The sequence below is a fragment of the Anopheles cruzii genome, chromosome 2, assembly GCF_943734635.1.
Source record: "Anopheles cruzii chromosome 2, idAnoCruzAS_RS32_06, whole genome shotgun sequence".
In the NCBI taxonomy this organism is placed as follows: domain Eukaryota; kingdom Metazoa; phylum Arthropoda; class Insecta; order Diptera; family Culicidae; genus Anopheles; species Anopheles cruzii.
In genome coordinates this window covers 18,139,868-18,153,662 of record NC_069144.1, presented here as the reverse complement: position 1 = coordinate 18,153,662, position 13,795 = coordinate 18,139,868, and the positions used below count along the sequence as shown (strand labels likewise).

Below are 13,795 nucleotides of genomic sequence, written 5' to 3'. Positions count from 1 at the left end.
AAGTTGCAGCGCATGTCTGCACACCAACCTGGAGTGAGTTACCGATACCGAACCGTGACACGCACCGATCGTGGCTCGAAGGTGCCACCAGCAGGGGCAGCAGCAGCGACGTCATCGAAAACGACAGCGAGTTTCGCACGTTGCGTGCACTCCTTCCTTACGGAAAGGACCAATCGCCCAACCCGAACAACAGGTTATCGATGGGCGATGAGTGGCCACTTTTCGCACGATCGCTCCCCGATGAAGCCACAAAATAATTCACGAAACTGACATCACTCCAGCCAGGTCGTGATAGTGTGCCTGTGTGCGTGTGTGTCCGTTTGGAATGTTTCAAATCATCACCCAATTTTCCACCGCACCGCGGAGCTTCCGTATCATTAGTTGCGTGTGGCCGTACCTCCCCCAAAAGGACCGCACTTTCTTCCCTTGTAGCCAAGGGGATTTTTTCAACCACCATTACCCTGCCCAATCACCACAGCAGTGGTGTGCTATTGAATTTCCCGTTTCAATTTCCACACATCGTAAATTTCAATTAATGGCGCGTCGCCGTATGACGCGCGCGCCTCTGCATACTTTTGCCGCAACGCCTCACAATGAGTTCGGCTTCGGGACCATGTAAGGCTGGACACGGTCGCAAGTACCGCCCAAGGCACGGTCTTGGGTACCGCGGCTAGGCACGGTTGAAAAGTCGGTCCCACCCGTGAGGGTCATCGTTAGGTTGCCATCGATGGAGTGAGAGGGTTGAGTCATAAAAAGGAAGCACAATGTTGTTCGCCTGGCGCGTCTTGTGGCGTGGATTGAGTCAGTGGACACAATGGAGCGAAGAACTTCGTGCTGCTGTTGCGAAAAAGGATGCTAGTGCCGCAATAGTGTCGTTTTGCGAGACGCCGCACGGTTCCGCCGAATAATTATACGCCACCGGAATGATGTAGGACGATAATTATTAACGTACTATTAGGTACACTAATTTCCATAAAGACAACCCTTTGCAGTCCGGCAACAATCGCCGTAGGAAGAAGATGAAAATAATGGCATATTTCGGGTGAATACCCTTAATTAACGGTTGAATGATATACGGGCCGTTTGATAAAAAATGATAGGCGATTTGTTACAAAGTTTTGTTTTTTGGGAAATATCGCTCAAGAATGTGTTGGTGCAATGGAAAGAGATAGTCATAAAGGGATCTACATACGTGAAAAGGCAAGACTTTCTCAAGAGTCGTTTTCGGGGAAAATTAAACTTGAAATAACTCTAGTCAAACCACGAAGAACCAAAAAAAGGATGAAACTTGCCAAAGGGATCTATTTGAGCCTTTATTATCTAGTATTTACGTGCCGACACTTAGTCTTAGCTTGTGGCTAGTTTCAACAAGCATAAGACATTTCCTCGTGGCTCTTGAAACCTTATTGCCGGGCTGACTCGGTTGCGAGAGTTTCAGAGGGGGACATCACCTGGACCTCGACCTGCTTTCTCGACCGCAGCCAACAAGGAAGGATAGCCAAATCAATAGATTTCCGATGCGCGTTCATCGCGAAGTGGTAGGGCATAAGTGTGATACAAAAAGCTAAGAGTTGCATTGATTTTCCGCATAAGGTACTCTCCCCATTATTTGTCCGAGTGTAGTGCCTCGATTGAAGTGGGGTAAAATTGTTAGAAACATTACTCTTCTCTTTTCTAGGACGATACCTTCTCCAATGAATGCAGTAAAAAACATATTAAATAAAATAGTAAATGAAGATAATTGTTAAACATAGAGCAACCATAGAGAATCTTGCTGGCGTCCATAAATAACCGAAGGCTCCAAGTTAAAAGTCCCAACAAACGAGGTGTACTCGGCACAATTCAAGTGAGAATAGAAAATAAATTAAACTAACAACGAAGTCGCCCAAAATGGAGCACAAAATAATAAGGACTTGCAGGAACCATAAACAGTGCCAAACGCGGATCGTGCGACGCCTGGAGAACCAGGACTTGAGTGAACTGCATTTCTCGCGCTCCCGAAAAGCGAAGGAGCCATCACACACAGCACACACGTAGCGCACGGTTCCCGCGACATTAAAGTCCCCTGACACCTGTCTCTAATGACGCTGCCAAAAAAGCAACCCAAAATGACACACGACACCGGCGCTTGAGGGGCCCAACGACTCCGCCCACCCCGGCACTGGCTGCCAAATGTCCGGGTCCCCCGGAGGATCCGCCACGGAACCACGAACGTCATCCTCGGGTTCCGCGGTTTCGTTTGGTCACCCCGCGGCGGCGACGGTGGGACACGCGTTTGGCACCGGCACGGCATGTCCTTTGGCAACGCAAGGCATTGTGAGTATTGGCGATGTCGCAGGCGATGAAAGCCGGCCGGCCGGCAGCCGGGCTACATGCTGACACACCCCTTCGTCGGCGCAGTGTGTTCTTGTTCGGTTGGCGTGCTGCTCTTTTTTTAATTTTCCGTTGGCCCCGTTGGTCCGAAAGGCGTTTGGGGGGGCAAAACATTGACGGACGGCCCCCTCTCGCAGATAGCCCGTCGATGTCCCGGGGATCGATCTGTGTCAGCGTGGCCTTCCACCCGACCACAGCCATTAGGGAGTCCCGGGGGGGTGGGAGCAAGGGAGACCGCATAATGGGATTGGCGAATTGGCGGCGTGATTCAGCTTGCGACGGGAGGACATCTCCCGACACCGCTGCCAAGTCTGGCGAGGTCATAAATTTAAAGACAAAATTGATCACGTCTTTCGGTGGCATCCGGAGCCATGGCCAGCACACAGGCTGGCACCGTTTTTGGGGACTTTTACGGTAGACACTTATTATTCAAAATCTTATCACAATTTCTTCACAGCATTTTGAAGGCTAATTCCCTGTCTATTGCCGGATTTGCCGGCGTGCTCCCAATTCAGGCTAGGAACTGAGGACGATTGTTGGACGGGGAATCCGTAGTGTACTGAATTTAAGGCCATATGCTCCTCCGAATGCGGATCGGTCCGCGAGACACATCCCGACGACGACGAGCGGGTGAAAACCAATAGATGTTTCCGCCGAGTGCCGGTGGTCGTCCCGTCGTGTCGCGCGTCGCGAGAAAATGTGTGTTACGAAATATTTATGGAAAAATCGATGGTGGGTGCGCCACGGCCAGCGGCCACTGCTTCGAAATTACTCTGGCCATTACGCAAGGCGGTGCAGAGGGTGTCGTTGCGTGCGCGTTTCGCGTTGTGTTTGTGCGTCGTGTTTCACTACCGTTTCGTCTATGCGGACAGTTCTGATCGTCCGTTCGCAGGTTCTCCGCGCTCGTTACGGTTGCGTTCGGGAGCTCCAGCTTTTTCTTATTTGTCCTGCCCCGTTTTTTACAGAATGGAAAAGAACCCGCAACCCGTTCACTAACACCACGCGACACCATGTAGTGGCTTCTAAAGCTTCCAAATTCGGGTTTTTTCCTCCGCAATCAAATTTGCATGATGGCTGGCCCTTTTTTGGTCCTTTGACGTTGAGCCTATAAAAACACTCCGGTTTAAAAACTGGACACTTGCATTAGCATGGATGCATTTTATAAACTATTTATCTCCCGAAGCCGTTTAAATTATTCAAAATGCCTGGTTTAAAACGGAGATGTGGATCGTTCAATGCAAGATCAAATAACGCGATACTCCTGTGAGGGTATGATAGGGCATCCTAGTAGAGTACATAGCATTTACCTTTTCTGTTAGCGTTATCCGAAATATGGAGCACAGCAGACTAGTAGAGAATAATCCATCGGTTCACCGCATCAGGTCATGGTTGCACTAGAAAGGTCCTTCCATAGTAGAGCGCCGCGACAGGCCGCCACATGAACACACACACACGCACTTGCACTACCGTATTAGTAGTAGAAGAAGTAGCGTTTAACAGCAATAAACCTTCCGATGCGAGCTGCTCCTCGACGGTGCTGAGGACGCTAGCCAAGTTTGTTTCATCTTCAATGCCGCACAAACATCCGTCGCCCGATCACCATCGGCTGAATGACCGACTGGCGGCCATTTTTATCTTCTCTTTTCCTTCCTTTCTTATTTAACTACACTTCACAACACTCTGCACTTCCTTCCTGCGCACACTTCACACGGTGCTGCTACTCCGAGAGCTCAGGAGGTGCGTGTTTTGGGACACTCTTCGACACACTTTCGACACATCACACAATGAATTCCGATCACTTTTAGCTCAAGCTCACGTTACACTTTACACCTTTCAAAGCACTGCGGTGCCCCTGCCGACGGAAAGGGTGGTAAGGACGAATCGAGTGTCAGCGAAATGCGGAACATTCCGTCGACCTGACGCCAGCGCAGCAAACTATCGGTGTTGTCGTCATCGTCGGGAGGGCGCCCCAGGGGAGGGTATTAAAGCAACGGTATCAGGATGCAACCACCTACGGTTAGAGCTATGACGTACACGACGGAGCCACCAACATCAACATCATGCCACCACCGTGGGAGTCCCTACAGATAAAGTCCACCGGTCCGACCCCGTCCTGCTCTTCGACCTCTCTTCACTGCTTTGCGGACATCGTGACTCCCCCCCGTACGTATGGGGTCAGACAGCCAGAGACCAGAATTAGAATGGAGCACAGAAAAGGGCTAAAAATAAATAAAAAATGAAGAACCGTCCACGGGTAGAGAGAACAACTTTGTGGTCCGGGGTTCACTGCTGTCTGTGACGCATCCACGGCGGGCGCGTGTACTTCTGCCCACATTCTACACTTCGCGCGGCTGCAAGTGAAGCTCTTGACGGCAATCCACTATCACACACACACACACGCACACTAATCCATTCTTTACGGCCCCTTTCTGGAAGCCGCCTTCTAGTCCAATCGAGAGTTTTCCCCCACTGGCCGCGAGATTCTTTTGAACTTTTGCTTTCATATCTGACAGAAGCGATATGCCCCGTGCCGTGTCCCGTGCAGCCTCTTCTTTATCCACACACACACTCACACGCGATGTGCCCTTGGCAGCATCATCCGTGCCCTGGACCGGGGGGACATCTCTCGGCGGCCGAACTGCGACTGTGATATCTCGGGCAAATGTCAAAACCTTGTCACGTCAGCAGTTTTCTGGTACTCAACTTCCCGAGACCCGAGATACGCGAAAGCATGGCGCCTACGCGGGGGGGCTTCTCCTCCTGACAGCGTCGCCATCTCTCCGGTGACCTGCTTTGCCCCCGATTATCGGCCCCTGGTTGTCCTGGTTATCTTGGCCTTGAGGATACGCGCGCCCCGGCGGTGAGTAACACACGGAGATGCAGAACCGGAGAGCACGCGTTCGCGTTTCGCGTCTTGGCGCGGTCACGCCGCGGTCGGAGAGCGCGTTGCGGCGTGACCTTAAGCAAGGTGAGAGGATGCGTGCTCCCCAAAGCCCTGAAGCTCCACCTCCACCTGAAGACCTGAAATCTGGACCCATGCAACAGTGTTCTCCGTAGTGGGCCAGACAAAGGGAATGCACACAGGCTCTGCACTGCTTTTCAGGCGCTGTGTGGTGGCTGTGGAGCCATCACTGCGGTTTCGCCCTCAGAATCGAAAGTGGCACCGCACTCTCAAACTCGTCTGACGTGCCAAATCAAGAATTTTCCTACCTATCCGCTGACTGGCGAGTTTCTGTGTGTGCTGCATCTTTGAAGTCGGATGTCCTCGTCGGACCAGCAGATGGCAGAACACGTTATTAGTACACGCGGCGCGGGCGAGAGAGAACTGTCAAAAAAGCGTTCCACGCACGCCTGCGCCGCCGCCAGCCGTAATATCGGATGGTCCGAGGCGGTGCTCGCTCTTCTGGGGAGCACAGCACAAACAAAATGTCTCTCTTCGCAGGTCGCCACACACATATGGGCTTTGCTGCTCTCCAGAACTCGAGAACTGGGGACTGGCAGAGCCGTAGAAAGCCTTTCTCTCGCAACGGCTCCCGAGTGTACTGCTGGCGGTCGATTTTGATCGGTTACAGCACAACACACAGAGTAGACTAAAACGGCCCATAAAGCTGTTTTGGGTTTGGTGTATCCGGTGAGTGCACGATGCATCCCTAACTCGGTAATCGGACTGCCCCGATACGCAGAGCCTACCCCGTTAGGAATGCTGTAACTCTCAAAAATACGCTAACGAGTCAACGATTCCGCGATGAATCGATAATTTGCGAATCTGTTTGTTTACATGTTTGATGGACACGTTTTGACGTTTCGGTGGCGATTGGCGTGTGTGTGGTTTGTGGCTTCTAAAGAGCTGACTAGAATGGCACACACCAACTATTCCACACAAACGCTACTCCCCTCTGTTGGTTGCCACAACTTGGGGACTTTGGTTGGGCAGGTTATATAAAAACGGACAGGCGCCTTACCCTAACTGCTCAACTGCTACTGAACACCCACAAGGGAAGTTTTGAAGCTTCGCTCGGTGGGAAGTGAAGCAGGCTGCAGAACTTTACGCTTAACGTAACCCATTATTTAACTTTCATAACAATTCAAACCCAGTAAGTCCACCAGTGACGTGAAAATTACGTATGGTACGTGTATTAAGGGTAGAGAAGGTTCTACGAAGATCAAAGGTGTCATTATCGTCGTATAGAAAAACGAAGTTTTACTTGTCGAGACAAGTATCCAACTTTTCGGTTGACGCCTCCATCAACTACTAGGTACTCGACAAAATTACAAGGTACTATTAAATAATCGAGAGACGATTCGGTGCTAGTTCAGTATCCGAAAGTCTTAGAATCACCCCTAAAACTTGCAACGACTGTAGCTGCCAAACTAACAAACACGAGTCTCTTGTCGTACTTGTCTCGACCACATGCTTAACTTTTCTTCTTTGTTTTTGAATATCAAACTTTGAGAGGACATTGTAAATGTCGAAAAGTTGTTGGTCCTGAGCTAGGCCGTACTTGTAGTAAGTTGAGAGTAGTTATAAAAGTGTGCTGATGGACTAGCCCTGGAGTAGGCCCCTCTGTAGTTTAAAGCACGACACTCGTCGCAGGAAGTGTCCAGTTGCAAACGACCACAAAGCCAGTTCACTACCGTGGGCGAAGTATTAAAATGGGTGCACTTTTCTTTTCACACACACAGGGATACGGAACTGGAATCGGAAGCTAGGGCGTACCAATTCCGATGCCAGCGGGCATTAAGCCATTGACAACTTTACGACAGCATAATCTTCTCCGCTTGCACATAAATCAACTTACATCTCGATAAGTGAGCGCAAGCACACACGGACACACGACCCAGGTGTTGAAAGCCGCTGCCTTCGAGTGGCTTGGGCACCGGCAATGGCGACAGTTGGCGACAGAGAACGGCCACGGCGTTCGCCGTCCCCGTCAATCATCGCCAATCGATTGAATAAATAATTTCCCGGACTCCGGATGGGCTGACACGCGGTTCGTGCAAATAAAGGCACGGTCGTTCCGGTCGTTCCGGTGGGCCACAGATTTCCGGCTTAGCATACAACCGGCGCACAAACACACACACGCGTGCGCTCTGATTTCCCTTATTAAATTTCGTCACGTCTCTCGGCGGTTGGCTTTTAAACACAGCCTCTTTCCGGCTGTAAATGGCCGGGCCAGGAAGGGCCGGGCGCCAATTATGGGCCCCATTTGAAAAACTGGCTTTGGCCCTGTGCCCCCTTAAAATCGAGTCCCACTCCAAAGCGGCGGAGAGGCGAAACAATCGGCCCGTTTGGTTCGGAAAACGGGCCACAATGGGAACAAATAATGGGAACAATTAAGGCGCCGTTGGGGGCAGTAGGTCCTGGGCTGGCCTCCCAGCAAAATATGGCAGCCGAGGACTGTTCCCAAAACAACCCCGACATCATATTTTAGCCCTTATCCAAAGGGATGGGGTCCTGGTGTGTGCATCGGTTGAACGCTATAGAGGTTCAGAAAATCGATCGTTCGATCGAATCTCGGCATCGTCTAGCCATCTCAACGCCCATTGTGCCAGCAACATGGCACTGTGCAAAAGACCGCGGTCTAATTTATATGCTCCATGCGCCACCCCAAGTTTGCAAGTTTCGGCCGGGACCGAACTTTGGCAGCGAAGGCTGCGTAACTCTTAACTACCATCGGGCCGCGACACTGGCGGACGGCAGTGTTCCAACGACCTTTTCGAGAGCCCACACAGGCTGAGTGGGCTTATAAATTTTGAATGGTTTTTATCTAGCGATTTTTATTACTACGCTCCTTCGCCAAAACCCGCCGGGTGCTGGTGCTGTTGAACGTGCCGCCGGGGTTCCAAAGGCTTCGGAGCTCGGGAACGGCGGGCCTTCAACTACAGCAGATGGGCCCAGTGCCACAGAGGCCACCCGCAGCAAAAAGTATGACCCGGAAAAATGAAACGGAAATAAAATAATTTGATTTAGTTTGCTTCGACTGCCGGGCCGGCTGGCTGACATTGGTGTGCCAACCATTTCGCCCGGCCATTGTTGCCTTTTTCATTATTCCCACACACACACACACACGGACACAGAAAAATATGAAAGCTCTGGCTAGGGCTGGTGGGATTGGGAGTTGTAAAGCAGGGAGCCGGCACGGGGATTCGCGACTTTAATGCCTCATTGACCTTTTGTTTCTAATTATCCTTATTGCACCTTATCGCACATTATACACAGTGTATTGGGTTCAATTATCAGTAAAAAAAAACGGTAAATTGTAAGTCTGAGGAACACAATCTGCTACCGTTTTATCTCTCAAATCAACACCGTACGTTGGAAATTTAATAAGAAAACCAACTCACGTTGAGCTTTAATGAATTGGGAGAAACAAAATTAAATTGAAAAGGGCATGATTAAACCGATCACTGAGCGACAAACAAACAAACGTTATTTTGTCTCCCAATTACAACCATTGAAAAACAACTAGCCAAACAAAGTCGTGTCTTGTGGGAAACTGCATCCTAGTGTTTTTTTGTCTATTTATTCTGTTGCTCTTTCGCAACGCAAATCAAAACACTAGCAACTCGGGGCAGGTGAACAACTTAGCGCCGGAACGTAACGCAGACACCGAATGTATGTGGGATGCAAATGTAAATAGTAAGGTTGTAACCTTTCCTGTAACGTCTCGCAAACACACTCGAATACTCGGCTGCAGCCCCAACTACACGGGAAAGCGAAAAAATAAATCGATTCCCTTGCTTGCTCGCCAAGAAAATCGCAAAACCAAAGTAAAGAAGGCCAGAGCCACCGTGAAGGGCGCCTGTCGGAGCACACACGCATTCCCTGCTACTTTACGGGTATTTAACCACACACTCTAAACGCCTCTAGTAGAGCACAGGAAGGAAGGATGACGAGACGACGTCCTCAGCCACGACGACGGGCAGGCACACGGCATCTTCATTAGCCGTGATTAACGGACGGCTTTTCGCACCTCTCCGTCTACCCTCGCGTTCAGCTGCTGGTGCTGCTGCTGGTGGAAAATGGAAAAGCCACCGTGAACACACGAACGCACCAAACCCATCAACGTCAAGCCACCTACGGAAAGCAAAAAAAAATGGAAAGCCCAACCGACCGAACAAATAACTCTGCCACACTCTACACTCTCTCTCTCTCTGCTAGTGTTGGTGCGTTGTTGGACGGGTATGCTACTACTCCTTGAATGACGCGCTAGGATCGCGTGTATGCGGGCGGACAGAAGTCTGGTAAGTGTGTGTGAGTGTGTGCGTTTGGCAGAAGAGCGCACTAACACACAAGCATCACCACGCGCCGAAGGATACGAAGGATCCCCCCACATACACCGACACAGCACAAGATACGATCCTGGCGGAGGACACAAATGGGCGCACGGTTTTAGAGACTGGTTCAGGTCAGGACAGGTGGCCGTAGGATCGTCGTCCCAGCGGCGAACCTACTCAGGGAACTTCGCCTACAAGCTCTCGCCTTCATTCCTATGCACAAACACACACAACTACACACTCTCTGACACGGTGAAAGCTCACGGGATGCGAGCATTCACAGTAGGCTATTGCATATTGCCGTTATCCTTGCTACTTCGCATCGCCTCGCGCAAACCTTACTACTACTGCACACACACACACACACATACACATGAACGAACACAGCAGGCCAGAACGCGCCCCTTGGGGAATGCGCGCCCCCGTGACGTGGGGCCACCACCTTGCCCTACTTCGCGCCCTATTACAAATGTTCTCTCTCTCTCACAGTCCTGTGTGAAAGCACATTTTTCATCAGTCCTCTCTTTTTGGTCGCGCAGTGTTTCAGACGACTACTCGATGGCGTAGCGCGACCAGCGACGATGACGACGGATGGAGACGAACAATTTTCCATTTGTGCCCTCACACGCAACGGCACGAGGGCTACCCCCAAAATGATACAAATCTCTCCGGGGCGAGACGGCTCACACCCACCAACTGGGGAGGCACACACACACACACACCTACATGGCACTGTTAAACACAAAGTCGTAAAAGTCCCCGACACCAAAAAGAAAGTGAAACAATAGGGCGCAGAAGGGAGTGAAAAGCGGGCACGGTAGGCTCCATCGGCTGGACTGTCCATTTGTGGAGTTCCTCGAACGAGTGGGTGTGTTTGTGGACACTGCCAAAGGGTGGTTGTTTCAGTTCTTTGTGCGAGAAGACAAACTCCACTGTCCCCTGTCACTGTTGGTTGGACAGGTGTGGTCAGACCGTCTCCCAGGAGCCACTTTTGCAGGTGGCCTACACCACAGACCACAGTCTGTGGGCCTGCCGGATCGATTTGAACGGTGTGGACCATCTTCCACTATCTAGCGTAGGCCCTGCCACAGACACAATTGGGTATCGTTGACTCGTTCACGCGACACGCACACAACACCTGCGGGACTTAGAGGTTCCAACGGAAACACATTGAGACTGGCCGCCAGGTGGCGGGTGTGTATCTGGGTGGGTCGACGGAAGGTTACTGCGGTCCTGACCCCCTGCGTAGCAAGCACTTTGTAGTATAACTGGGGGACTGGTTTTAAAGCTCACTCTGGCTACTGCGATGTGGCGGTGGGTTCGAAGTTAGTCGCAACCAAAGTACCCCGAACTGCAGCACCCGTCAGGGTTGAGAATTCGTTCAGCAGGATCGTCCAGGAGCTGGAGGCAATAATTTTTGCCCAAAATGGACCCCGAAGCCCCCGCCGTGAGGCTAGCTGACACACTGGAACTTTGAAGGCGGGTCTGTGTGTCTGTACCGTGCGTGGTCTGCATGCTTTGCTCGCTGAACGTTTCACCTCGAACTGACAAAATTCATCATGGCTCCCCTCGTTTGCTAGGGAGACATTGGAAAGAAGCTACTACTGCGATTGTGGGAGTAGTTTTCAACCCCACACAGCGGCGTTAGGATCACGAGAGAGAGCCAGAGAGCAAGGAGAGGGAGTTACGAAGAAAATTCCTACATCAGAGAGAAAGAACAGTCAAGGAACAGTACAGAAGGGACGAGAGAGTGGAGAGAAAAGTAAAGCAGAGCTAGAACAAGAGAGAGAGAGAGAGTGAGAGAGTGAGAGAGAATAAACGATACAGAGAAAAGTGTCTGCGCTTTTCCCGAGAGAAGGACAGCTGAAGGAGTAAAAGGATAAGCTTGCTACTATGGTTTGTTTTGGTAGTGTCACGACCGTACTCGCACACACGGATACGCACATCGCCTACGGTTTGTTTGACAGCAGAGCTTTCGGGACATTTGAGGCACGTTTTGGAAGGGACTAAAAATTCCCTTTTTAAAAGCCTCCGGAGCACTTCAATTCAAAAGGAGCGTTGAAAACGAGAATGAAAGCAGTGATTCTACATTTCTGTCAGGGACCATCGAAGAAGGTCTCAAAGGCTTAGATCAAATTTATATTTCTGGTCTCATTTATGTAATCTCACATCCTTTTTCATCAGGCTGACTTTTCGTTCGATCAGACTTTTCATTCTGGTGGTGAATCTGATCGGCTTCTTTTCTCACTTCCCGTTAGATACATGAGAAAACTCGCGCCAGCTGAATTTGGTTCAATTTGCCAAGGACGAGGTATTGCCAAACATTAAGGCCACTATTTAATCTAGTGTGAATAGGTTTAGAAACTCATCATACGAAGAGAAGAAGCTTTATTCAACTGTAGTATCTCAAGTCAAACAAAGACACGACAAGCAGTGATTCGGTGATGAGCATAGCCAAAAGAGACAAGGAAGCTGCGTACGACCGAGTTCCTGCGCTTCGCAACTTCAGTTCGGACAAATAGTTACAATTGCTACCATAGCACATCCAGCACTCCCTGTGCTCCAGGCAGGGCGTCGTTGCGTCCAAGTCTGACACACAGCCACGAGAAACTGCAACGAAAATAAGAGTATTATTACCGTGGCCACATCGCAGTTCGACTTTTAGTTGGAATACCTGCTCCCTGCGATACTCTGGTGTAGCATCGGTCGTTTTCGTGGTACGACCTACACAGCAAGGCCGTCCCACCATCTTGCTGGTCGCATCCGCGCTGGTGGGCAGCGTCACAATGATGGCACGACTGTCGATCGTCCGGCAACACACCCCGATTGCAGTCATTGCCCGAGCACACTTCACACAGAGAGCCTTCCGGCTCACAATTTGTGGCCGGATCTTGCAAATCGGACATACAGCCCCGCCGTGTGCTGCCATCGTTCAAAACCTGCGTAAAGCACCGATCCCCAGCCACATGGTGACGGCACAGCCGAACGAGGCTATCGTTTCGTTGCGCTTGCGCACAGAGCCTAGACTCGCGTGAGTCACACTGCACACAACTGAGCGTGTCCTGTGGCAAGAACTGCGCATTGCAACCTTCCCCCGAACACCGGGCACAGTCCCTCTGCTTGGCACAGTCCTCCTGCTCGGCCGGCGTCAGGTTCACCCAACAACCCCGATACAGCAGACCGTTGTCAGCATCCACTTTGGAGTAGCAGGTACCCCCGGAAGGACTTTCGCAGCTCGTTGGCGATCGTCTCCCGTTCGCGCAGCCCGTCATATTGGACGTACACTGAAGACACCGGTCATCCGTCCGCACTCTGGCTTCGTTGCAGTTCGGGGCCGTACAACTCGGACACTCTGCAGACGATCCACTCGTACACTTTGCGAGATCTGGTTCGCCGATGCTCGACAGACAGTCACGCTGGGACACGTCGAACCCATCGAACACCGTCACGCACCGATCGCCCGGAACGTACCGTACGCAGGGCTTCTCAAACTGCCTCGGATAGGGCAGGGCGGCACACGAAACTAGCGACGAAGTTTGGCAAATATTGCACTGCAGCCGGTCGGCTGGATAGCGGGCGATGTTGCAGCCGGAAAACGAGTCACACAGGACGCACGCGTCGCCCGCCTCTATGCACTCCGCGTCCTGGGAACACCCGCGAAAGGTGTGCCCGTCCGGCAGGATCACCGTAGCGCAGGCTCGATCACCGGGGCAGTCCTTCGTAAGCGAGGTGTACGGATTCCACACACAGTTCCGGTAGCTTGACGACACGCAGCTGTGACAGTAGAACCGATCATCTGCAAGAGAAGGGCAATCACTGAAGGGTGGAATCCAGGAACAATTCGAATCGAATAATTACCAACGGCATCTGCGAGCGCGAGTATCAGTAACAGCAACATTGCTTCGACCTTTTGTCGGCCGTTGTGAATGGCATCGAATGGAGCACCGCACACTGGCACTGCAAAACCTGGCCAACTTCACGTTTTCTTATCAGCCCGAGAAGCTTAGAGAGCGTTATGGGAAGAGCAAATAGTAGTGATGGCTATACTACCTGCCAGTGCTTCACAGGCGTTCGATTAAATAATGGCAGGGATTAATCGAACCACTTCTGATTTGTTTCTTGTGGTTTGCCTTTTTGTGTTTAG

At 51.2% G+C, this 13,795-nt stretch overlaps 1 protein-coding gene across 1 annotated transcript; it reads right to left on the bottom strand.

The window, feature by feature from the left end:
* Nucleotides 1–11,883: 11,883 nt before the first annotated feature.
* LOC128267401 (uncharacterized) lies at nt 11,884–13,588 on the bottom strand. Its single transcript, XM_053004229.1, has 3 exons — nt 13,510–13,588; nt 12,326–13,447; nt 11,884–12,261 (listed from the first exon to the last, which is right to left on the bottom strand). Exons 1-3 carry the CDS (start codon nt 13,547–13,549, stop codon nt 12,044–12,046), a joined length of 1,380 nt encoding a protein of 459 aa, XP_052860189.1. The 5' UTR covers nt 13,550–13,588; the 3' UTR covers nt 11,884–12,043.
* Nucleotides 13,589–13,795: the final 207 nt, after the last annotated feature.

Bases quoted from the DNA above. Each gene is read 5' to 3' on its own strand.
- LOC128267401 (XM_053004229.1), bottom strand. From the start codon at position 13,549: ATGTTGCTGTTACTGATACTCGCGCTCGCAGATGCCGTTG. The intron at 13,448-13,509 runs GTAATTATTCGA...CTTCTCTTGCAG, and splicing joins CGCGCTCGCAGATGCCGTTG to ATGATCGGTTCTACTGTCAC. The intron at 12,262-12,325 runs GTATTCCAACTA...TTTTCGTTGCAG, and splicing joins CAGAGTATCGCAGGGAGCAG to TTTCTCGTGGCTGTGTGTCA.